The following is a 27,023-nucleotide window of genomic DNA, read 5'->3' as shown; positions in this document are numbered from 1 at the left end:
ACTTCATTGATTTTAAAAAGCACAATTCACTGTTCACATATTTCCTAATTTATTTGTGTAAAGAAATACAACTTGTAAAATAGCTGTTCAAAAGACTTTTAGTACTTACAGACTAAGGTTCATAACTGGTTAAACAGTGAAAAATTTTCTTCATAGAATAAGAAAGTTATAGAACATATAATTTGTCAGACGAAAAAATAAATCTTAAGGTTAAATTGTCGACAACAAAAACCTAAATTGCAGCAACATCAACATCATTACTTCTTTATTATCCATGTTAACTACCTGTGTCAGGGAGTAATTATATCCTTATTTTTCACAGCAAGACATATTTTTTTAATACACTATTGTTCTGTATGCTGCCCATGTTAAATTTACACTGATTCTGTGATTCCCTCTATATGGTTTATGTTGTATTGAGATGGAACGGACATGCTCCTTCAGTCCACTAAAAAATATAGAACAACGTTTTAATTTAAGTATCAAAATATTCCATTTCAAAATATTAGTAATAAAAGCAAAATTTATGGAACATATTAAATACATTGTGATATTCTTGGCTGCAGTCCCTACTTCATTTGCCCCAGACTAGTGGAAGATTTCAAAATTCTATATAGTCTGTTAGGGGTAAATTTTTAAATTCAGTTTCCAGACTAGTAGATGAAAAAGTTTTTGGCACAGACTGATAAAATGAGATAATACAGAATTGTTAGAATACTAACATGAATAAGTCCATGTTCAGACAACTGTGATGACTGGAAATGATCTTTGAGTAATGACTGTGAGAAACTTGTATGTAATCTGCATCCTTCCTCTTCCTGGGCCTTGTCTCCACTTAACCTATATAAATCTGTACACACAAAAGTCATTAATAAAAAAAACATAGTAATAACCTATATAAATCTGTACACACAAAAGTCATTAATTAGAAACATGGTAATATGCTGTTGATATTTTCTTGTTTATTAGTTTAAGAATTACATATCAGAAAGATTCAAAATTCAAAACGGCAGCTTTCTTATCGGTAGTTACAAACTGGTAGAACATGGGATCGAACCCATCAACATATTTGTCAACATCCAATGAAAATCATCATTACAAATGAATTGCATTAGAAAGGGAATAATTTGACTTGGTCAGCATTGCAATTATAAGTTCTTGAATTCTGAAATCTGATGTATAAATGTATGCCAATTTTTCTGAATCACCCTAATCAATTTTGCATTTTTTTCCTTTCCTCAATCTTTTTGTTTTCATAAGTCTAAATTTCCAAACATTGCTTTGAATGAGGTGATTTATTTTTAAATTGATCATTCCGAATCAGATTGACAGTGGTGGCCATGTTTTCCCTCTGATTAAAACTAACTGATCATCCATACGTTAGGGTCTGGATGGGGGTCTGTTATTCTGTAAACATATCATTTTGACCCCTTTTCTCTCTAATCTTCAAAAAATTAACCCCTTTTTTCTCTAATCTTAAAAAAAATAACCTTTTTTTTCTCTAATCTTCATTTTTTTTGCCTGTTATTCTCTAATCTTTATTTTTTAAGGACATTATTCTTGAATCATTTAACCCCATCCAAACCCTCATACATTATTCCTTATTTTTATAAGACAAAAAGATTTTTGTGATAACAGTAGTTCATACATTCCAACGGAGCATGAAATGTAAAAAAAAAAATGTGTAAATAAATCAGGCATTTTAGTTTTCTTGTTTGAATTGTTTTACATTTGTCATTGCAGGGCCATTTTATAGCCGACTCTGCTGTATAGGTTTACTCATTGTTCAAGGCATTACAGTGACCTATAGTTATTAATTTCTGTCTCACTTAGTCTCATGAGGAGAGTTGTCTCATTGGCAATCATACCACATCTTCTTTTTCTATAATTATTTGTATTGTTCGTACCTTTGAGTAAAGATGAAGCCCATAATTGGACATGAACATCAGGTATCTTTCCTGCTAACTTCATAGCTGGTGTAACCATGTTTAATGATTCCTACAACAGACAAACATGTACTATATCTATATAACAGTGTACTATTCTTATAATATCACAGGCAAACATGTGCTATATCTATATAACAGTATACTGTGAACCAACTTATTTTCATGGGTACCTTATTCCGTTTTAGCCCTTAATTGACTACTGCAAATTCAGAAATTATTATGTGCATTTATTATTGCGATTTTGTCATTTTTGAGTAGAAAACAATTTAATTGTTGTGATATTGAGACAAATCCTATTTGATTCATGTTTAAAATTTCAAAGTGTGAGTTAAAATTATTGGGATTATGACCCTGTCACACTTTTTGCAATATTGAAACATCACAATAATTTCTGTATTTACAGCCTTTCTTAAATATTTAGTTTGGGGATTTTCATATTACATTTTGTATCAGGATGTAGTGAAGATTTAGGTTTAACATAATCGTAACATTTCACATCTGTCATCTGTAATTGGTTTGCAACTAGATAGTTTTGACAAAATATAATTTAGTTAATCAGTTTTGTTAAATTAGAGGATTTGAATATAAATTCAAAGGGAAATATTGTTTTATTATATACATTGTGCTATCTAAATAATACATCCAAATATGTAACATGTCAATGGAAAGATATATCTATATCAAGCATTTATCAACAAATATGTATATATACTTCTTGTGCAAATAAACTTACAGTATTATTACCCATAGATAAGAAAATATGGCCCAGTAAAACTAAAGAACAAGATGTCATCCTGTTTATCTCCTCTGCATTTGCCATCTTTAATGTTTCTCTTAGATAATGTCTGAAAAATAAAAACATAAATACTCAGAAAAAAACCCAACAAAAAGCCATGGTTTCTATTCATACATCATGTAGGCGGCTTCACATGTTTACTTTATATGTACGTCTATCTTTTGATAGTTTGTGTCATTAGGTTGCTGTCTCGCTGACATTTACATTAAATCTTCTTTAATCCACACATAATCACATATATTTACATACGAAATGGCAATAACCCATGAATGCTGATTAACAAAGCAACAAAAACAAATGGAACCAGAATGTACCTGTAATGGTCAATAACAGTATGAATTCATTCTTGAGAACACTTAAAATGATTATTTGTCAGAAACCAAAAGTGTGATGGACTAAAAAACAAAATGAAAAGTTCTACAGACCTAGGTATGTTACTGTAAATTCAGAAATTATTACAATGTTAATATTATTGCAAAACATGTGATAAGGTTATAATCATAATAATTGAAACTCGCATTTTGAAATTTTTGAAATAAATAATACAGGATTTTTGTCAATATTGCAAAAATAAAAATTGCATTTTAGTTTAAAATGACAAAATCCCAAAAATAAATGCACCCAAAATTTTATGAATTTCCAGTACATGGAGACCTAAATCGTTTAATAGATGTGTATGGTAAAAAAATAACATGCGACTTAAAAACTGTCAGCAACCTAACTACATAAGTTAAGAGTTATCATCAGCAGGAAGCTTATTTTCTTCAATCTAATATATTCTTCAATATTAAAAAAAAACAAAAAACAACCACAACAACTGTTATTGGGATGATCTAGAGATTGACAATCTTGTTTAGACATATGTGTGTCTTTAAAGATTGAATGGTGCTCTCTAGATATCTTTTTGATTATTTTTATTGTTGGATTGCTGTTTCAGCAATGTATACCCACATGTTTGCCTGTAGACAATACCCAAGATATCAGTCAACTTACTTTGCTTCATTGTATCTTGCCTGGAAAAAAGACTGTAATCCTCTCACATAATTTGCTGAAGCTTTCAAACCATGGGATCTGTATAACATAAGTTAAGCATAATGTGAATTTTCTTCTAATTGTCACCTAGTTATTAGAAAATAATTCTTTATCAATGCATCTTATTGTTAAATAATATAAGGAGAATGAGTTTTTTTCTCAAACATATCAAAAACCAAAATTGTGCCTTAACAAAGAGCTTGTACACACTAGAGGGTAGAGATTGCTTTTAATTTGCATTGAGACAACAAAAATACAACTGGTAATTGTATTATTAAAGCTTTAGAACGCACTAAAATTGGAGGATAATAATTGTAGTTGGGTTGAACTACAATAATGGACAAAGGGACATAAGTTCAATTTCAATAAATACTTGAGCAATGACATTATTAATATTTTTAGAACAAATACTAGATTCAATTACCATGCTATGAAATTTTCTTCACAAATAACAATTATGGTTATATGCACACATCATTTTGCAACTTGAACATCTACGTATATAATTCATTGATAAATTTCATGAAATGTTCATGAAATAGGATATTTAGATCGTGTGCCCTATGCACTGTTTTTTTTAAATCTCAATATTAGTGATATTGATAAAGTCTGGAAATTTTTTTAACTAGCAAGACAGAGCTATAAGGGTTGTAATTGCATGAAAGCAAATTATAAAGATTGAAATTAGTTAATCCTTTTTCAATTATAAATAAAAAAAATTGTCTACTTGTGCTTCAATGTAGTCAATTGTAGAAAACAAGGAGTAAAATTGAAGAAGAAAATATGTTGATTTACTGCTATAAATATACATCTGTTTGAACCAACTTACTGTGCCTGAAGTTTTTCTGGGTCAACTTTCTCTAGAATTTGCAGGAGTTCATCTTGTCTGTTTGACCTCATGTATATTATTGCTAAATTCAAATTAATGAATGCTGCCAGCTCTGTACCTCTTGATAACTAAAATTACAAAAACAATATCCTCAATATATTTAGTTAAATATATACAAAAATATATTTAGTTAAATATATACAAAAATATATTTAGTTAAATATATACAAAAATATATTTAGTTAAATATATACAAAAAATATATAGTTAAATATATACAAAAATATATTTAGTTAAATATATACAAAAATATATTAAGTTAAACATATACAAAGATATATTTAGTAAAATATATAAAAAAATGTATTTAGTTAAATATATACAAAAATATATTTAGTTAAATATATACAAAAGGAAAATACAGTAAAACCTGTATACACCGGCATGCTACGGTACTATGAAAAAGGGCTGGTTTGGACAGTGAGCCGGTTTATTCAGGTTTCCGTATCGACCGGAAGTTAATGACTTGTGACATCCGATATTTTGCATATAAAAGTTCTCCTTGATTGTAAAGAATATCTGATTAATTAAAATACTTTCATTTCGTTTTCCATTGTTTGCATTTGCATCATAAAGCTCGTGTTGTTTGGATTGTGAGACGAGAGTTTCGATTTACTTCCATGATCATTTATTTGAAATGTTGGAATGGCCAATTAAAAAGCCTGACTATTATTAAACGTAATTTCATCACTATCAAAACGTTGTCATACAGTGTACTATACCCATTGATTGTTGTCATCCAGGTGTTTTTCATTACCAAAGTCATTTGTTTAGAGGTTCACAGCAGGGAACCCAGGGTTTCAACATCACGATGTAAATTTCTTATGCTGCGATGTGTTTATCGAAGTTACAAAATGTATGTTAAATCCGAGATATATTCGGTGTGTCTTGTCGTTTAATTGACACGTTTATAATGTTTTAATAAATAATACAGCTCACTACTGAACGATTGTAAGTTCACTTCACAGTTTAACACCTGACTAATTGATTATCCTGAAAAGTCATATTGTATAAACAAATATGTTTTGATTGCATATCGATCATTGAAATTAATTAGACAAACCAGTTTTGACAGGTAATAATTAATGTAATTAAGAGTATTGGGACTTCATAATTGGACCGGAATTCGGAATAGACAGGGTCCGGTTAACAAAGGGTATTCTTACAAAGACTTTGAAGGGAAAAAAATGGGACTTTCATTTTCGGCCGGAATGTACAGGAAGCCGGTTTATTCAGGGTCCGGTTTAATCAGGTTTTACTGTACAAAACAACACTGCAAATTCTTTAATAGAAAATTAAACAAACTAATTTTCATGAGTAGAATAATATTACGATTATGTAAAACTTGGATTTTCCTTACTAAACTATATCTAGTAAATATGAGAATTGTGAAATTAAATCACTGTGAAATGGGCTAGCAAGGGCTAAATGTGAAATAAAGAATCTGTGAAAATAAATTGGTTGACAGTATTAATTTCATTACACCATGTACACATGGTAATATGTAAACAAATTCTGATTGTTATTATTATTTCTGTACTTTGTTGGTATACTGTGTTAGTCTCAGTTAAGCTATGCTTGTTAAAGAGGCACTGTTAAAGTACCACTATATAAATATTGAAAAGGAACAGGTTCATACCAATTTTAATTTTAATATTGTTTAACACAGTTGTTTTATAAATATTTCCTATCTTCCGTAATAATGTTATATGTGAGGTCAATATATACAATTCAATTAAAGGGCCTGAAAATGCAGTCTTACAGTTGAGACTCTTCATTTGAATTAACTCTTGTTGACTTTTATCTGTTTAGAGATTATATTATACAGCTATACATGGACTATTATCTGTTTAGAGATTATTTTATACAGCTATATATTGACTATTATCTGTTTAGAGGTTATCTTATACAGCTATACATTGACCTGTTTAGAGATTATTTTATATGGCTATACCAGGGCTTCCAAAATTTTTCTGAGCCAGCCGGACATTTTATATCTGATCCGAAATTTTAATCCCCAAGACTAAGTCACAAAAGGCAATTATGGTAATCAGATGGCCATCCAAATGATTGACATTAGATTATAAACGATATTAAACTTTACTTTGATATGAATTTGATGTTCTGACATAAACTGTTAAAATTTGGATTGCATCATTCAAAGTGTGCACATCAGCGTGCTCATATCTGCATTAGACTCTTTAATTGTGCAAAATGACGTTGTCAAGAACTTTATTTTCGTTTTTAAATTCACATTTTTCAAAACCGGATGTTGACTTGACAATGGTAAAACATGGACCATAAACGGATACGTAAAATCCGTGTACGTTTACATAGCACGACTGAGCACAGAAGCTCTTTCCACGTTATTTCTTCAAAAAAATACTTGAAATGAACGTTAGGTACAGGTATCAATGATAGTTTTAGAATTTTGAAGAAATGTAGGATGCATAATTGAATTTCCCACCTCTGCACATGCGCACACGTGTTCTTGTTCATACAACGTAGTTCTGACGATTTTTTCATGTTAAACCTTTTTAAATGTTTCAAGAAATCAAGTTTATAAATGTATTTATTATAAATTTGATCTTTTGGACTAAATCAATTAGATACAAACCACTGAAATGTTCGAAAGTAATTGTGAATGGACAGATTAATTTATACGATGTCCGGTACTGAAATTAGTTTACCTGTCACCTGAACAGGTAGTTTTCAGCTGTCCAACAACTAATTAGCCTTGATTAAAATTAGAAAGTATTGAAGTAAGGGTTGTTTTGATAGTAATTAATCAACATGTCACTTTTATGACCGGAAATGTATGGCTGTTAAAGGCAAAATGTTGGGTCAAAAAGATCGTGAATTATATTAAAATGACCGAAAAAGCCTTGAAAACTAAAAAGTATATGACCGTTTCATGCTTTTCCCAGCCGGTCTTTTACCGGACATTATACAAATGACCGGAATATATGACCGTTTTGGAAGCCCTGGGCTATACATTGACTATTATCTGTTTAGAAATTATTTTATACAGCTATTCATTGACTATTATCTGTTTAGAGATTATTTTATATGGCTATACATTGACTATTATCAATTTAGAGATTATTTTATATGGCTATACATTGACTATTATCTGTTTAGAGATTTATTTTAAAAGGCTATACATTGACTATTATCTGTTTAGAGATTATTTTATACAGCTATACATTGAATATTACCTGGTTAGAGATTATTTTATATGGCTATACATTGACTGTTATCTGTTAAGATGTTATTTTATAGGGCTATAAATTGACTGTTATCCGTTTAGATGTTATTTTATAGGGCTATACATTGACTATTATCTGTTTAGAGATTATTTTACATGGCTATACATTGACTATTATCTATTTAGAGATTATTTTATATGGCTATACATTGACTATTATCTGTTTAGAGATTTATTTTATAAGGCTATACATTGACTATTATCTGTTTAGAGATTATATTATACAGTTATACATTGACTATTATCTGTTTAGAGATTTATTTTATAAGGCTATACATTGACTATTTTCTGTTTAGATGTTATTTTATAAGGCCATACATTGACTATTATCTGTTTAGAGATTTATTTTATAAGGCTATACATTGACTATTATCTGTTTAGAGATTATATTATACAGTTATACATTGACTATTATCTGTTTAGAGATTTATTTTATAAGGCTATACATTGACTATTATCTGTTTAGATGTTATTTTATAAGGCTATACATTGACTATTATCTGTTTAGAGATTATTTTATATCGCTATACATTGACTATTATCTGTTTAGAGATTATTTTATATGGCTATACATTGACTATTATCTATTTAGAGATTATTTTATATGGCTATACATTGACTATTATCTGTTTAGAGATTTATTTTATAAGGCTATACATTGACTATTATCTGTTTAGGGATTATATTATACAGCTATACATTGACTATTATCTGTTTAGAGATTTATTTTATAAGGCTATACATTGACTATTATCTGTTTAGAGATTATTTTATACAGCTATACATTGACTATTACTGTAAATTCAGAAACTATTGCGAGGTTTTTATTATTGCGTATAATGCGACTGAGTTGTAAACGCAATAATTAAAACTCGCATTTTGTAATATTTTAATTGAATTAAGCATGACTTTTCTCAAAATTGTAAAAATTAAAATCGCATTCAAGTGTAAAATGACAAAATCGCAATATTAAATGCACGCAATAATTTCTGAATTTACAGTATCTGTATAGAGATTATTTTATACAGCTATACATTGACTATTATCTGTTTAGAGATTATATTATACAGCTATACATTGACTTTTATCTATTTAGAGATTATTTTATATGAGTATAGACTTGATTAACATGGCAAAAAATTTACTGCTGATTCAAGTGATTCATATGACCCTCACTGACCTTTATAGCTGTGTGAAACTGTGATTCTGCTGCCTCCATACAATTCATAGACATTGCATATAAACCCTGAAAAACACAAAAATAATGTCAATACATCCATACTTAAAATAGATTTCAATTTATCACTTATTTTGTTTTCAAATTCATGAATAAAAAGACAATTTTGGATGTGGTACAACTCAACCAAAATAATGAAGGGTAAAAAACTTTAGTTACAGAATTAACAAATGGCTACATAGTAATAAAGTAATCACCATCATTGGCATTATTAATCTACTACAAACTTTTAAAGTTTATTAGAAATTTAGATGTAAAGATTTTTAGTCTCTCTGGTCTAATATTCTTTGTTGGGTAAAAAAAACTTTCTGTTCATCACAACAGCTAAGTTTATACATATTTTTGAACAAACAAACAAAAAGATGTCATGAATTCTTGTATTCTATCTAGCATTTATACAAATGTCTTTGTTGTTTAGTTTGCTGCCTGACAATTACCATGCATCTAACTTTCATAAGATAGAACAAAGATATGAGTTTCAAACCGAAGTTACATTTTAAAACACTATAAAGCCAATACTATCCTCACCCATTTTTAATATTCAGATTGACATATATTCCATATGATATAAACTTGTTAATACTTTGAAAAAAAATAACCACTGGCTATCTTTCCCTTCAGATTTCCTTTATTTCCAAATCTATCTACATGTCTGATCTGCAAGCTATGTTAAAAGATGGTCATTGGTTATCTCAAGATGTATTTTCTGGCTTGAGCCTATACAGCGAAAGAGAGAAAAGCAATTGAGTTGAGATGACCAATGATAACCTATTTATCCCTATTTTACCTTTGACAACAGCATGTGTACCCTAAGTTGTGGGTCTCATTGGGGTCTAAGCCTGACGCGGGATTGCCGATTTTTTGTAAGCTTGAAATGTGAAAATCAAATTATTGTGTCGTGAAAATGGGAAATGAGGTTTAGCTGGACTTGGGAAATGACAAAAAAATTAGAATTGCTTACGTACATAGTGTAAGTGGGATACAGGAATCTGACAAAACAGTAAGTAGGATCTGGAAATCTGACAAAACAGTAAGCACGATTAGGGACCGGAATCCCCCAATGAGACCCCCTTAGTTTCTAGCGATAATTTTTCATATCACTATACTGTGCTGAGATAGGAAATTATCTGTCAGTAAGATCAAAGGAAAATTTCCTAAAATAGTGATAACCCAATTAACATAAAAGTTCACACAAGATAACAATATATAATATTTACCAGTAATGAATGAATCTGTGCACCATGAGTGGTGAATAATCTTGGCTGTTGCTGACAGACATGACAAACTTGAAATATCTGCAATAAATAATAAAATAAATATAACATGGCTATAGTTTTTGACATACCCTTCCTTTGGTTAAATATAAATAGGTAAGTCAGTGGCTAAATCAAATATGAAAACATTTTCTGAAACTTTTTACACAATACTGTAAATTCAGAAGTTATGGAGATGTTTTTATTAATGTGAGTATAACATCTTTTATCGCTATTTTGTGCATTTTTCCTTTGATCTTTTTTGTGATAATTTTCATATCATGCTTCTCGCTTGAGATGGAAAATTTTTCGCTAGAAACTAAGGAGACCACGTGGCTTTGCTAACGAAATTGACAACGTCGTCATAGGTAAAATAACCATAAACAAATTATCATTGGTCATCTCAACTCGAATGCTTTTCTCACTTTCGCTGTTCCAGCTCAAGCGAGAAAATCAATCTCGTTGAGATGATCAACGATAATCTATAAATATCTGCGATATCTGTATGCAGATTTTCTGAAATTGCAATAATTAATATCAAATTTTTGTTCTTTTTCAAAAATGGAAATAATAAATGCACACTATAATTTCTGAATCATAGATTTTTATGCAATTCTTGAACACACATATATGCATGCTCTAATTTAGGTAAATATTAAAGAAAAGGGGATTAAGCAAGCAAATGAGAAACTTTTGTTTGTCTAAAATGTACTTATTGTTGAATGCCGTACTGTGACCTATAGTTGTTTTAAATTTCTTTGTCATTTGATCTTAGGCAATCATACCACATCTTCTTATTTTTATCTCAAGATTCAGAGGCATAGTTTAAAAAGAAGAAATAACAATGCAGTATTTAGGTTAATTTTTTCAATTTTTTAGCAAAAGACAAGTTGAACTGCACTTTTATTAAGGTAAAAATGGTAATTATTATACCTCAGTATGTTTTTTTCTATATAAAACATAATGAAAAAGTTGTGCTATTTCATTCCACAGAACCATTTGCCAGTCAATAGTTTCAAAGACTATTGCCCCGGTTAATAGTTTCATAATCACCTTTCCCGTACTTTTTCATGCTTATTTTTCATTGGACGATAATGATGTCATTGACTACTCTGCTTGGTTACGTATGCTTTGCAATGTCAAACTTTAGTATTGTAAACTGGTGAATCTGTTTGTGTCGATTGAAAAAATTTCACTTACAAGAAGCAATGATAAAAGAGAAAGAAAATCCTCACAGGAATTTTTTAAAGATCAAAATTAAAAATATAGTACCATATTCATAATATGGGTTCGCTCTTTGTATATTAAAAGTGAATTATCGTTTGGTGTACTTTAGCTAGAATTTATTTTAAGCACGGAAAGTTAAACACAAGTATTTTTAGTCTTGATTAAAATTAATGAAATATTTATAAATATAAAACAAATTATAAAAAAAAAGTATAGTTCATCATGTGCATGTGAAGTTATGTGGCATGTTTCTTTTCTTTCATATGATATATATATACACTTTTAGAAAATTATTATTTTGTATATAAAAACACTTAATGGCTTTGTTGTTCAGTATAATAAAACATTTAATGACTGGTTGTGAGGCTTATAGCAAGTTTGTTGTCCCTTCGCATACCAACTATTGCTCTCGGCTTTGCCTCGAGCAATAGTTGGTATCTCAGGGACAACAAACTTGCTATTAGCCTCACACCCAGTCAATAGGTTTATAATATAACATAACATGAAACTACCTGTTGTACAGTTTATTATATGTACTTAAGGATGTTTGCTACTCTGTTAAAAAATAACAAGCTTTTTAAAAGACTGTTATGAATTGATAGTATATAAATAAAGAAACTAAAAAAGAAGAAAAAATTAAGGGTCCGTGTGATTGTTTTAGAGATATCAGCCATTGAAAATTTGGCGAAAATAACAAGAATTTTGTAAAATTTTGAAATATGGCTATTTTAAACTTTATGTTATTTAATAATGAAAAGAAAAGTAGGCATTAGTGGGCAAAATTTTGCAATAACAATACATGGATAAAACCAGAGGATTCTGAAAATCTGGCAAAAAATAAAAAAATGGAGGAGCAAACATCCTTAAATCTTGTCTTGAAAATGAAATATTTGCCACTAGACATAAAACAAACAGCAGTCAATCAATCTTGTATATTGGTATCTTGAAATTTAACAAAAGTAACACACTTCAAAATGCTGTCATTCTTTCTTTCAATAGATCAAAATGTGACAGTACCATATTTTATTCTTTTGTACTCATATTGGTTTACCTCTTGTATGGCGACAGTCTTGTTTCCCATGATCAGTCGACACATTATTATATGTTCTAATAACATAAGTTGAAAGGAAGAGAGAATCGGGTGAGCATCCAACACTGTAAAGTAAAACAACTAATGCGTGGATTCATTTATTTCAATGGGTACCAATTTTCTTGGATAAAGGAAAACGTGTATGCTCATGGAAATTTAATTTTATGGTTTTGCCAAAGTCTGCATACATAAGTCTAAACATATTTGTCATTCGTTAAACATTTTAGCTCACCTGTACCAACAATGAAATCCATGAAAATTGGTACCCCACGAATAATAATGAATTAACAGTATTAAACATTAGTTATGTTAAGGTCATGTTGTATAGTTTAGTTTAGTTTAAACAGTATTTTATTCAAATTAATTGAATAAGATTCGACAACAGGCATAGCCTATGTAAACCCTTTCCAAATGTCATGTTGTATTTTGCTATAAACAAAAGATTTTCAATTAAATAATGTATGGGGAAAATCAGCATTCACAAAATTCACAAATAACTCTATTCACATCTTTTATCAATACTATATGCAAAGGGGAGCAAGACAATAATTATAGATAACTATATATATGCTGAATACCAACAATGCAATCAAAATTTTAAATGTCAACCTTTATCTGTCAAAGTTTCCCCCAAAATGAATTTATAATTTCATTTCTATTTTTATAGTTACCTTCTTTACACAGAGTAAGATAAGATTAATGATATTGTTATAAATGGAATAAATAACTCGATATATTTTTCTACTTAATCTACTGTAGAAAAATTAATTTTCGTGGGGTTAAAACTTCATGGTTTTGTCACTTTAAAAGATTTCATGGGGATTTAATTTTGTGGTTTCATTAAATGGAAGTGATATTATCGTAAAGTGGTTTGACTAAAACTGCATATGTAATAAGAAAGACGTCTAAACTGTATGAATTTGTATTGATGACTAGAGTACAAGATAACGTCATAAGAACATGACGTTTGATCTACAATAATGCCGTATTAGGTAACGTTCTCTTCTGTGCGTAATTTCCAACAGATATTATATGAAAGTTAAATTTAAATGGGTTTTTCAATTTTAATCAATAAAATTAAACCTCCACGAAAATTTCTGCTTTTACATTATATCAACTTACTTTTGAGTTTTTCTATCTGCATGAGTGCTTTATCTGTGTATTTCTGTACCTTATCCATGTAACCAGCCTGCATAGAATGCATTACTGTTACCTGTAAACACATAATACATGCAAATACACACATAGAATGCATTACTGATACCTGTTAACACAATAACCATAATACATGTAAAAACGTACATTCAGGGACATAAAATGATGTATGTAAATAGATACAAGAAGATGATGTATGAGTGCCGATGACAATGAATGAGACAACTCTCCATCCAAGTTACAATTTAACTTACAGATATACAGTAATGGGGTACATGTCGGGCTACACTGTATTCCTGACACAAAATATTTCACAATTAGTGTTGTTTCACCAATTAAACGTAAGGAGCTCACAGGTCTAAATCAATTTTTTTTATTTAATATAGGATTTTTCTATATTTTTCTATAAATGAGCTTTCTCTCATACTTAATAGAAAAATGAAATAAAAAAATTGGGGTCACCGTTCATTTATGCTCACAATTTGCCTTAGAAAGAGGCATACATGTTTGTTAATGTCCTTTTTTTCTGTTGAACTAATAGGAAAAATAGCAGTAATATCCAAATAAAAAAAGAACTTAAATACAGAAATTGCTTAAAGGAGTAGGTCCGGTAAGGACCGATTTTGGCCTCAAATTTCAGTTTCATCTGACGAAAGATTTTGACCACTTTTTAAACACTTAAGTGTCTATTTCATTTGATTCAATTAATTGATGTGCAAGATTTTAACTTATTTAGTAATTAAAAACGATCCGATTCAAGCTGAAATATGGAAAATCTACCAAATACGCGAAAAAATGACACTTTTCAGATGGTTTTTGTCAAAAACCAAAGTGGCCGCATCCGTGTTCATCCTCAATCTTTACATATGTTATGTATTATCATCAAATACAACTTCCATTTCAATATCTTGGATGAACACGAATGCGGCCACTTTTGTTTTACCCGAAAACCGTCTAAAATTTAACTAAAATGCTGGAATTGTGAAGATTTCATTAATTTAGATCGACTTCATGGTGCTAGTACCCAATATATGTGCATTGTATTGTCAAAAACAGCCCATATTTGTGTAGCAGAACCATTCTACTATCCAATAACTAAGTAAAAGTTTACATTTTAACAATTTTGTAAAACTGCTATATTTTGGGGCCAAAAAGAGGTCTTACTGGACCTACTCCTTTTACAATTATTTAGTTAATGTATAGCTTATTTGAAAACAACAATAAAAAATATAGGTCACCAATGAGTAAAAAAAGATATTTCAATTTCAATGCCAAAAAATAGCATTTTTGCACCAAAGGGAGATAATTTGGTGCTTTTTCAATGATATCTACATTTTAAAAGTCACCTGGGGCCAACACAAATTGATTTTTTGGTATGATTTTTGTACCATTTGATAAAGTAACAAATACTAAAGCTAATAAATAAAATTTGTAATGAAAAATTAAAGATTTTTTCTTCTTCTAAAAATTCTTATACCGCGAGCCTCCTTAATAATTTTTTTTTTATCTTTTTCATTGCACTTTTCAACTATTCATCCTTCCTCACCTCTTTGATTTTTAATTTGTATTAATGTACGGTGCAACGGTAGATTAAGACTTAACTGTACTGACAGCAAAGTGAAAACTTGCTAGGATTCAAGCTGTAGAAGGAGTTATGTGGAATAACTATATATCCATAGTAGGACAGACAGATGGATGGACAGGGGTAAAACAATATGCCCACAACTTTTAGCTGCAGGGGCATAAAAAATTTACATCCAAATACTCACCAAATATACCAATACACACATATGTTCTATGGGTAACCATTGGAATAAGTCTACTGGATTGGTAGAGTCAGGTTCTGTAAACATAGAAAGGTTCTATTATGTTAACAATAAAATATTCTTGATTATGTGATTTGATGCATAAAGAAGAAATTTCTAGATAACTAAAGCAAAATGGTTTTTTTCTAACATATTTTTGAATTGCTCATCATAAGATATTAAATACATCAAAAATAAATTATAAAAAAAAGATTGACTTGCAAGTTTCATGTTAAAGTTTACCCTAGAGGTAAAACAGTATGATGTTTTGACAATTCCACAATAGCTGTAAAATTAAATAAAAACATACATTAGAGAGTATCATCTATGTTGGTAATGAAAAATCTCACATTTCTAAAAAGGCCCCAACAATATTTATGCATTTCTAAAAAATTTATAAAGTGAACTTTTTTTTCAACTTTTTATTTTTTATTTTGCAGATTGTCTGTTTATAAAAAGAAGATGTGGTATGATTGCCACTGAGACAACTCTCCGTAAGAGACCAAATGACACAGAAATTACCAACTCTATGTCACTGTACAGCCTTCAACAATGAGTAAAGCCCATACCCCATAATCAGCTATAAAAGGCAATGACAATGTAGCAAAATTCAAACGAAAAAAAAACTAACGACCTAATATAAGTACAACAAAAGTTTGCCTATTTAAAGTAATATGCTACAAGTGAAAAATAATGTTTATCAAATTCATGAACCAATGCATGTATATATCATAAACTTAGTCTTCTGTGTAAGATTTATGTCTATAGGAGAAGTCGAGCTCTAAAATGCCTCATTAAAAAAATGTATTAAATGATTAAAAAAGAAACCAACTAAGATCCACTATATGCGGAATATGTCAAAGAGAAAACAACCCGACCAAAGAGCAGACAACAAGATAACGTTGTGCTTTTAATACAGTTCTGTACAAAAAGAGATTTGAGGTATGTGTTTATAAGAAAGCAACCCAATATTACAATACTTAAAACAAATTAAAACATTAAGTGTACCTTCATCTGTATGTAACTGTGTAATGGTCTGTATTATCTGTTGTAAATTCTTCAATGCTGGTTTTACACTTTTAACCTAAAATAATTTAAATTTGTATCAAATTTTTTCATTATTTAAATACTGTAATATACAGAAATATGCACACACACACAATGTTTGTATTAGGTAAAGCTGAATGGACAGTTTAACTATAGAAATTGTGTCTAGGATGAATTAAAATATACATGGTTTTTAAGATTGACTATGACATTAACATTTCCTTTAATAACTATTATAAGACTTCAAATTGTCTTTGTAAGCTGTTTAAAGAATGGAGAATGTATAACAAAACAATGTGTGCACATTTTAATAGTTCGTTCATATGTTGTACTGCTATACCACTGTTCCAGGTTAGGGGAGGGTTGGAATCCCGCTAACATGTTTAATCCACCCACATTATTTAAGTATGTGCCTGTCCAAAGTCAGGAGCCTGTAATTTAGTGGTTATTGTTTGTTTCTGTGTAACATATTTGTTTTTCATTCATTTTTTTTTATAAATAAGGCTGTTAGTTTTCTCGTTTGAATTGTTTGACTTCGTTGTATCTGGGCCTTGTATAGCGGAATATGCAGTATGGGCTTTGCTCATTACTGAAGGCCATACAGTGACCTATAGTTGTTAATGTTTGTGTCATTTTGTGAACTAACTACATGCTCTCAAGTACCTGAGCTGAAAAATAGAATGATATCAATCTACATTTTCCACATTTTGATACACCTCTTATTTCCACACCAAATATCATATCAAGTAAAAGATTTCAAGTTACTTTTATAAGTGTTATGGTTTTGTATAAGAGTATACATCAATATGGTTCTAACTATTATAAGTCTATTTCATTCCAAAATAATTTGCCAGACCAGACCTTCATGTAAATCTTTTAATGTAGCATACATCAATGACCTAAAGCTTCACCAAAATCACTAAAACAATCTGAAGGGTTATACTTGGAAGGTAAACCCCCTCTGCTACATGGTAAGACACTGGCTTTATCTAGCATATCTGTTCACATCAAAACCTTCAGGTTAGAGGCTATATTTTGAATACAATGATTAGATACCAAAAAGGAACCACGAATACCATCTTATGAAATTATATAGAAGCATGATAGCAGCTAAACTAAAAGATTTCAGTGCCAGAGAGTAGAGATGAAAAAATACATGCATTAAATGTGTAATATTTCAATGGTAATTGCCTGATTTAAAGTAGAATATGAAACAACATAACACCTATACATAGAAGACCATGGACAAATGATACAGCTCACAACTAGGCCTTAAATAAAATATTGTTTGTTTCCCCAATCCCGACCGACCCTACAATGGTGCTACTCATAAAAAAATGTTGTCAAATATCATTTTATTCATTTCAGATTTTCAGGCTTGCCGGATTGTCCGATAATGTTCAAACCTTTTGGTAAAATAAAATTATTTCCCTACCTACCTACCCAAACCTGGCTTGGTAGGGTCAGGATTGGAGAAACAAACAATATATTACTTTAGGCCCTATATATGAAGTCCGTACAGTGACATACAGTTGTCATGTCATTTGGTTTCTTGTGGAGATCTGTCTCATTGGCATTCATACCACATCTTCTTATTTTTATATATAATTTGGTTACACCTTTGTACTGGAGGTCCCATATCTGTTTTTACGACCTTACCTGACCAGCCATTAGATAATGACAAACTTGTAATATAAGGAAGAAGACCTTCAGAGATTCTTTCTGTATTGTGGGTCCATTATAAGTATCTATCAATGAACTGACTGTTGTTAGTGTTTCATGGACATCACCAGTCTTCTTGTCTATCAGCAGTAGCTGTGAAAAAAACAAAATATTTTTAAACAGACATTTTACACAGCTATTATTTTTTTTAGGTTTTGGCATAGTAGGTGAACTACTGTGGATTCATTATTATTTGTTGGATACCAATTTTCATGGGTTTTTGGGATATTGGTGAACAACAAATTCAAATGTTCACCGAATAACATATTTTTATGTTTGCAGAGATTGACAAAACCACGAAAACAAATATCCAGGAACAAGCAAGTTTTCAACAATCAACTAAAATTGATATACACGAAAATAAATAAATCCACAGTAACAGACTAACAGGGACTTGACTGAATGATGTTACTTATTGATTATCATTGGTCATCTCAACAAGATTGATTTTCTTGCTTACGCCTGTACAGTGAAAGTGAGAAAAGCAATCAAGTTGAGATGACCAATGATAATCTGTTTATTGATATTTTACCTATGACAACATTGTGAATTTCATTGACAACGATCATGTGCGCACATAGTTTCCAGTGATAACTTTTCGTATTACTCTACTGTGCTGAACAAGGAAATTATCAGTCTAAAAGATTACAGCAAAATTTTGTAGAATAGCGATAAAAAAGTATATTGATAAAAAAAAAAAGATTATGCTTACATTCACATTGGATATGACATCTTTTTTTACTAAAAATAAAATGCTTTGCAGCCTGATACAAATGCAGAAGTTGAACTTTGAACAGTTGGGGCAAATTTGGACACAATATTCAAGTTTGATTCTGTCTGAATTTGGATTGTGATTAAATTTTTTACATAGTATACATTGTAGGTTTCTGACACAAAATAAATGTCAAGATTTTACAAATCTATTGCACAATATTATGAAATAAAAGATTCTTCTTAAAAAAAAAAATTGAAAAAAAAACCTTTTTGAATTCCCTTTTGAACCAATTACCCCCACACTCAAACCTGGCCTTTCCTTTGAGTATGAAACCTTGTAGCAATGTCTTGTAGTACAATTTTACAGAGATCCATATTCATCAAAATGAGTTATTGTTTGGAAACTAGAAAAATGCTTGATTTTGGCCCTTTTTTGGCCCCTAAATCCCGCATGAATTGGGCAATTACCCCAAAACTCAAATCCAGCCTTCCTTTTGTGATATGAAACTTTGTGGTACAAGATAAAAGAGATCCAAAGACTTACATACAATGCTAGTTTTTGACCCCATTTGGCCCTTATTAGATATACGAAGATGCGGTACCTAAACTGTTGGCACCATAACCCCCAAATTAATCCAAACCTTCTACTTGTGGTATTAAACATTGTGGTACAATTTCAGAGCAATTTAAATACTTATACACAAGTAAATATCCTGAAAGTAGAAAAATGCTTATTTTGGGCCCCTTATTCCAAAACAGTTGGGACCGTTATCCCCAAATTCAATCCCAACCTTCCTTTTGTAGTATTAAACCTTCTTATATAATTTCATAGAGATCCATTCACTTATACTAAAGTTATTGTCCAGACACCAAATGTGTCTTCGGATGACATGCAGATAACAAAGTTTTTTTTGCAGTCGTATAAAAAGTACATTGGATTCAATTATGTGAGTATGTTAAACTCTTGACTACTCAATTAAAATTCTATTTTGGTCATTTGACCTATCTTCAATTTCAAGTTTTAACAGACACACAGTAAAATATTACCATTCCTCTGCTAAGCAGGAACAACAGTTTTGTATATTCTGATCTAGACTTCCCTGCCACTTCAATTCCTGTGGTCAATAGTCGTACAGCTGAAGGGAAGTCTCTTTCTATGGCATGTAATTGCTAAAAAAAAATATTTAAAATAATGAAAATTCATTAAATGATATATTAATCTACCAAAAAGTATAAAGATTTTTCGTCATATCTAAATCATAAAATGTCTTTTTTGTTATCAGGAGAATAAGATGTTGATAGTAGATCTTAGATGGTTTCTGTTATAGTTATTTAATACACTTCTTTAAAGAGGTGATTTAGAGCTTGACATCTGTCTTTCTTTAAAGAATGTATGCTGAACTGTAGATGTTTAATTGTATCAAGAGGTTACCATGTTGTACAAGTCTACTGTAGATTCCTTTTGTTTAATTGTATCAAGAGGTTACCAGTTCCATGTTGTACAAGTCTATCACAAATTCCATAATATGTCAATTACATCAGTATCTCTTGATATACATTGAGAATTATAAGGCTTTCTATTCTGCATTTTAATTAATTATTACGCTGCCTTTTCAGAAGCTGTAGCTGTTAGTCTTGTGTGTTTTTTAATTCTAGTTCATTTTCATGTTTTGTAGTTTAGTCCAATTTCACGGAACAAATACACATTTTTATTTAGGCTCAGCTATGGTCTACCTCTGGATGCAGGATTTTCTTGCTGCATTGAAAACTCATTAGTGGCCTTTGGCCAATGGCTCCTTCATTGCAACAATTTGCCATTTTAGAATCTAACGCATCATAGGTAATATTTCTGAAATTGTAAACCAAAACATTGTGATTGGTTAGAATATCTACCAGTGTTTTTTTTTTATTTTGGGGTACAAACAATTACTCACTGATAGCTGAAAGAGTATTCTACAATGCCAGTATGGTGACTGCTGGGACATATCCAGTGCTGTCTGTAATAATGGCTTTGCCAATTCATACTGAGTCTGAAACAGAAATAGTCAAAAATATACAAATATCTCAAAAGCGTAGAAAAAAAACAAAATATAGAGACTATGAATGAGATAAAAAGAACCTAATCCTATAATTATTTTTTTAAATCATGGTCCAACATGATGTAATTTATCAAACTACCAAGAAAATACACCTCAATAGCAATAAGCTTTCCTAGTAAAGCAGTCTTTGCTCTTATTTCGACTCCTTCCCAATCTGTCTTTGATATTATGCCTAATTGATGTGTGGTTTTTGAGAAGTAGCAAATACAAATTTCAATGGCTTTGTTTTGAAAATCAAACCCATAACATTGAGACTTCTGAGGCAGATCTTTGTAATGAAAAGATTAAGTTCTACTCAAAATAGAATAATTCTTGTATTAAAATCACATTTTAAAGACATAATCAATCTTTATCAAACATGTCAAAGTATAGCTTCTGTTTTAATTTTTTTTTAAACATAACACTAAATATTCTAAAGTGTATATATTTGTTTCCATTGTGTTATCTGAAAAGAATTTATAATAGAGTGTTCTATAAATGGCTTTAACTTTACGGAAAAATTGCCTTGTTGGTTGTTAATATAGAAGAGATCAAAAGTCAGGTTGGTTACCAAAACTTTGGTAAATATAACTCTGTCCAGTAACCATGTGTATACAGTGGACATCAGTTCTGTTGGTTCACCATCATCAGTACATGTAATGTACATTGTATGGCAAGATGTTAGGGAAGACATCAAAAGATCAATGTAGGATAAAAAAACTTAAATCAAATAGTTTTGGGGTGGGTGGGGTGTGAACATTGCTGCAAATTTTGTCAATCTAAATTCAATTTTACCTATATCCCTATTGGTCAATCAATTTTTCCCAAATTAAGTTAAGAGGGGGGGGGGGGGGGTCAGTGAAAAAACTATGTGCATTAAGTTTTTTATCCTTCATTGAACTTTTGATGTTGTCCCTTACTTTGTACAAGTATATAGACTAAATCATGTAAATGTCTTACTTACAGTAAATCAAAATGAAATATTTAAATTAGACTTTTCTAGACTTACTCGTTCATATATCTGTGCTAAGACACTTGCTGACTCAAATTTAACTAGACTCACCTGTTGTTCATATATCTGTGCTAAGACACTTGCTGACTCAAATTTAACTAGATTTACCTGTTGTTCATATATCTGTGCTAAGACACTTGCTGACTCAAGTTTAACTAGACTCACCTGTTGTTCATATATCTGTGCTAAAACACTTGCTGACTCAAATTTAACTAGACTCACCTGTTGTTCATATATCTGTGCTAAAACACTTGCTGACTCAAATTTAACTAGTCTCACCTGTTGTTCATATATCTGTGCTAAGACACTTGCTGACTCAAATTTAACTAGTCTCACCTGTTGTTCATATATCTGTGCTAAGACACTTGCTGACTCAAATTTAACTAGACTCACCTGTTGTTCATATATCTGTGCTAAAACACTTGCTGACTCAAATTTAACATCATCTACATCTCTAGTCTGTTAAATGTTGTTAAAGAAATATTTCAAGTATTGTTTGACCAAATTGTTGGAACTTGAGTAAAAGTCTGTCCAACTATAAGTTCAGCTTCAACATAATGCCCCTAAACATTCCAAATGGGACATACAAATATTCGTCATGTGTTAAGTTAAATCAAAGCTATCTTTTTTTCAAATTACTAAGTCCTTGAATGAACTGAATTATTTTTAAAAGGTAAAAATAAAATAGATTAATTTTAAATGAAAATGAAAAAAAGTCACTGAACAACAATGCAATGAAGGCAGATTTAGACATCTATGATGACATATTCAAGTAAAACTAAGAAAGTAATGTGCATAAATCTAATCTTAAATAAGTACATGTAAGGTAAGAAGGTTTATAAACATATTGTGTACATGTACACAAAAAAAGCAACAGGGGGTATGATGATGGATGTAAAGGGCCACCATGGTCAACATATTTTTTATGGCCACCATAAAGTCACAGGTAGTACTGCACTATTGGAAACACATTCAATAAAAGCATGATTTTCTAGTGTACATACAAAATTGTAGTTTAATACTTTGAGTATCAGTAGGTTATTTGTATCCTTTAAATTGTTATCATTTACATGATTTCATAGAATAACTAATCAAATTAAGTAGAAAAAATCATATCATTCCTAGTCCTTTTACCAGATTACACATGGATTATTGCTGAGATAAATTATTATGTTCAAGTGCATTTTTCAAATTCAAGTCTAAAGTGTTAACATAGTTAAGTTTTTACAATTCAATATATGGGCTAAATTGCTTTTTTCAGAAAACTACCAAACTGGCTTTTTTATATCACTCTACACAATGTTCACTGATTATGCACAAAAACATGTACATTTTAAATCTAGATTTCTTACTCATGAATTCATTGTACATTTTGTACATATATCATGAAAATATAAGAAAGGATACGTTGCATGCTAATTCCCACTGAAATAAAAAAAAAAAACTCAATAAGTACATGCATGACATGTGCATGTATGCATATTAATTTTAAAATTGACATCTTAATAAAAGTAGGATTCATATACATATTTAAGGAGGTGAGATAAAAATATGTGCTTGCACGAAAAAAACGTGAAATAAGACATAATTTCACGTTGAACGTGAAATAATTTCTGTAATGAACGTTGCACGAACAATAAAAACTTTTATGTGAACCGTTTGTGACCCAGTCACTGTCTTAATGTTTATATTAACTTTTAATTTTACATGATATTACCGATTTACTATACACCTTTACAATGCTTTATGATATAATTGGTTTACGGCTTTAAAAAAAAGTAGTTCTTGACGATCCCTGCCAAGTGTTTGAATTTTATTTGAAAAATACCGAGCACGCAAAATAAGACTTTAAAAATCACGATGCACGTAAAATTAAATAAGCAGAACACGTTGAACGAGGCACCCGTCTTGCCTGACTGAACGTGAAATAAAAAAGTAAAAACATGTTGAACGTGAAATAAAAAACGGCGATCAAGTTGCACGAAAATAACCCTTACCACCCTCATCATACAGAGCGGTGTCAAGCACGTAAACTGAATTTGACCTATATATGTAGTCGCTATTACTGTTAGGTAAAATTGACAGAATTGATTTATTTAACTATACAATAGTTTAAATAAATGGAAAAAAATATATACGTTTGGGTCCTTATGTTCAACTCAAGATATATCTTATTTACCGCCTTTTCCAGGTTTGAAATTGCCAGGTCTGTATTTTTTGTATGTGCAATTAAGATATTGCCCAATTGTACACGTGTCCTGGTTTCTATTTTCGGTGCTAACTGTAGTGTGAGAATACTTTGTAAACAATGTATACAAAGTTTTATATTTGGGGGGTTTGATGTCCTGAAATTCTCTGCTAAACCTAGAAGAGCAACATAGCAAGCTTCTGTGTTCGCACTTGACGCCATTTTCATAATAAATATCCAGGTGCCTCGGGACTTTTCGCATTCTAGATTAGAAAGCGTCCGAGACACATTTGAAAAAATACTAAACATAACAGGAGTAGGCATGGTCAAATTTCCGGAAAACCTAGAATCGCTGATATAAACAAAGAAATTCAATTAGTCTATGATTATCAGTTAAAACTTTACTACCTGATACTGATAACAGTTTCAAATCGATTATAAAAAAAGATTTAAAAATATCAATGTTTATATGAAGAAAAAATAAGGCATAAATACAAATACTCATTAACTGACACTGCTAACTACATGTATCTATCATGAGTCATTTGATGTTACACACATAATCATTGATCTATTATATTGTTACATTATTCCTTATATTCAGACTTTCTGATATGTATTAGAAGACAGCCTAGGCTGATAAGAAATCCATCATATTGATTCCGAAACTACATTAAACAATAAATGAATATTTGTCCAAAACCGAGTCAAGTTATAATATACAGGTGTTATATATACAAGTCCAAAATAAAGTATATTATAAATTTATGTCTGTGATTAAATATAGCTTATATTAAAGGAGACAATTTAAAAACAACTAATCTATACAAAACTACGGAAGCCGATAAGGGCCATTCAAAAAAATTAATTTATGTCGTAATAACGACATAGCATGTCGTAATTTCGACATAACATGTCGTTATTACGACATCGCTATGTCGTAATTACGACATAACATGTCGTTATAACGACATCGCTATGTCGTAATTTCGACATAACATGTCGTTATAACGACATCGCTATGTCGTAATTTCGACATATCATGTCGTAATAACGACATCACTATGTCGTTATAACGACATCGCTATGTCGTAATAACGACATCGCTATATATAAAAGAATATGTATTATGATTGCCAAGAGACTAAAGGACACAGATATTAACAACTATTCGTCATCATAATGCCCCAAATAATTAGAAAAGCCCCCGCATAGTCAGCTATAAAAGAGGGAGGAAAGATACCAGAGGGAGAGTCCACGAAATGCTGACAGTGTTATTATTCAATTATTAGCTCCCTTGGTAAAACTCCAAATTTCATATTTAATGCATTTTATTGTTAAATAATTTACATGAAGCTTAATAAGTATATATTTGTTAATTGCATAGCTTTTGCTATTTGAATTCATTGGTGAAAGATATTTATTTATATTGTAAAGTTTAATATTTCCACCGTCGCAAAATCTTTGCATACCTTCTTTGAATACTTTCAGTGAGAAACTTATATATTAAAAAAACAAACAATTGTGGTTATTAAATTAACGTTTGTCACATGGTTTGTACATACATTAAATTAACGTTTGTCACATGGTTTGTACATACATAAAAGATTGATAATGCTATATATATTATATGCAAGCCTTACTTGCCAGCTAAGCATGCCATCTCCCTCAAAATGGGCGCATACTACATGGCTTCTTGTAATAGGGTAAATTAAAGTATCTATTGCTCTAATGCTTTTAAACGTTGGGCACGATATTCCTACAACACGTCACACTTAAAATGCGACGTCGAAGAGGTTCTTTGACTTCGATTAATTTTTGCAAGTTTTATTCGGTTTTTTATATTGTTGGTTGATTCTGGTTCTGTTCGTTTTGTGATGTCATTTTATCAAAAAATTACCTCGAGTTGTGGAAATCGATATAATAATGTTTACTATTTCAACTAAAAATGCAGTACTGTCGCAAGTAATGTAGGAAGGAAAGATGGGACGGAAGTACATGTATACGGTTTTCATATTTTTTTTTTTATCATAGGATGTTTAACTTTCAAGTTGCATATCATCTGTCATTGTAAAATTTCTATATCTTAATTCATCCCCAATACAAATATATCTGACACTCTGCAGTGGCGGATTCAGAGGGGGGCGTAGAGGGCGTACCCTTTGCTCGAACTTTTTTTTTTTTTTTTTTTGTAAAATTATTAATCAGTCTAGACTTCGTGAATTTTTTCATTTCCCGAGAATTTAATTTTTATACGACAATTCTTTACTTATAAATATATTTTTCGCTGGTATTTACTGATTGTCAAAGTCATGTGATTTGCTTTGGTGGAGTTGACCAATGCGTTGAAAAAACGGCACACGGTCATTTTGAAATTCAAATTACAGTTATATACATTGCTTAGGCTGAGTATGTCATGACACTCAGGAAGTCTTCAAAGCGACACAGGATTGAGCAAGAACGTATTGACTTCTATTTCACTATTCCATCAAACAGAAAATAATAGTAAATACTCTATAGACTATTATACTTTCATGAAAAAAAGTTCCGCAATATTATTT

At 30.4% G+C, this 27,023-nt stretch overlaps 1 protein-coding gene across 1 annotated transcript; it reads right to left on the bottom strand.

Moving 5' to 3' along the window:
* Nucleotides 1-284: 284 nt before the first annotated feature.
* LOC134714826 (MAU2 chromatid cohesion factor homolog) lies at nucleotides 285-24,751 on the bottom strand. Its single transcript, XM_063576427.1, has 18 exons — nucleotides 24,454-24,751; nucleotides 23,682-23,699; nucleotides 22,668-22,733; nucleotides 21,119-21,214; nucleotides 20,232-20,354; nucleotides 18,408-18,563; nucleotides 16,710-16,785; nucleotides 15,666-15,739; nucleotides 13,864-13,954; nucleotides 12,703-12,806; nucleotides 10,389-10,466; nucleotides 9,115-9,180; nucleotides 4,607-4,734; nucleotides 3,739-3,816; nucleotides 2,683-2,794; nucleotides 1,908-1,998; nucleotides 723-850; nucleotides 285-448 (listed from the first exon to the last, which is right to left on the bottom strand). The coding sequence occupies exons 1-18, from the start codon at nucleotides 24,688-24,690 to the stop codon at nucleotides 407-409; spliced, it is 1,764 nt and encodes a 587-aa protein (XP_063432497.1). The 5' UTR covers nucleotides 24,691-24,751; the 3' UTR covers nucleotides 285-406.
* Between the last annotated feature and the right edge of the window lie 2,272 nt (nucleotides 24,752-27,023).

This window comes from Mytilus trossulus, chromosome 4 (genome assembly GCF_036588685.1).
Source record: "Mytilus trossulus isolate FHL-02 chromosome 4, PNRI_Mtr1.1.1.hap1, whole genome shotgun sequence".
NCBI classification, from domain to species: domain Eukaryota; kingdom Metazoa; phylum Mollusca; class Bivalvia; order Mytilida; family Mytilidae; genus Mytilus; species Mytilus trossulus.
This window is presented reverse-complemented; position numbering and strand designations above follow the sequence as displayed.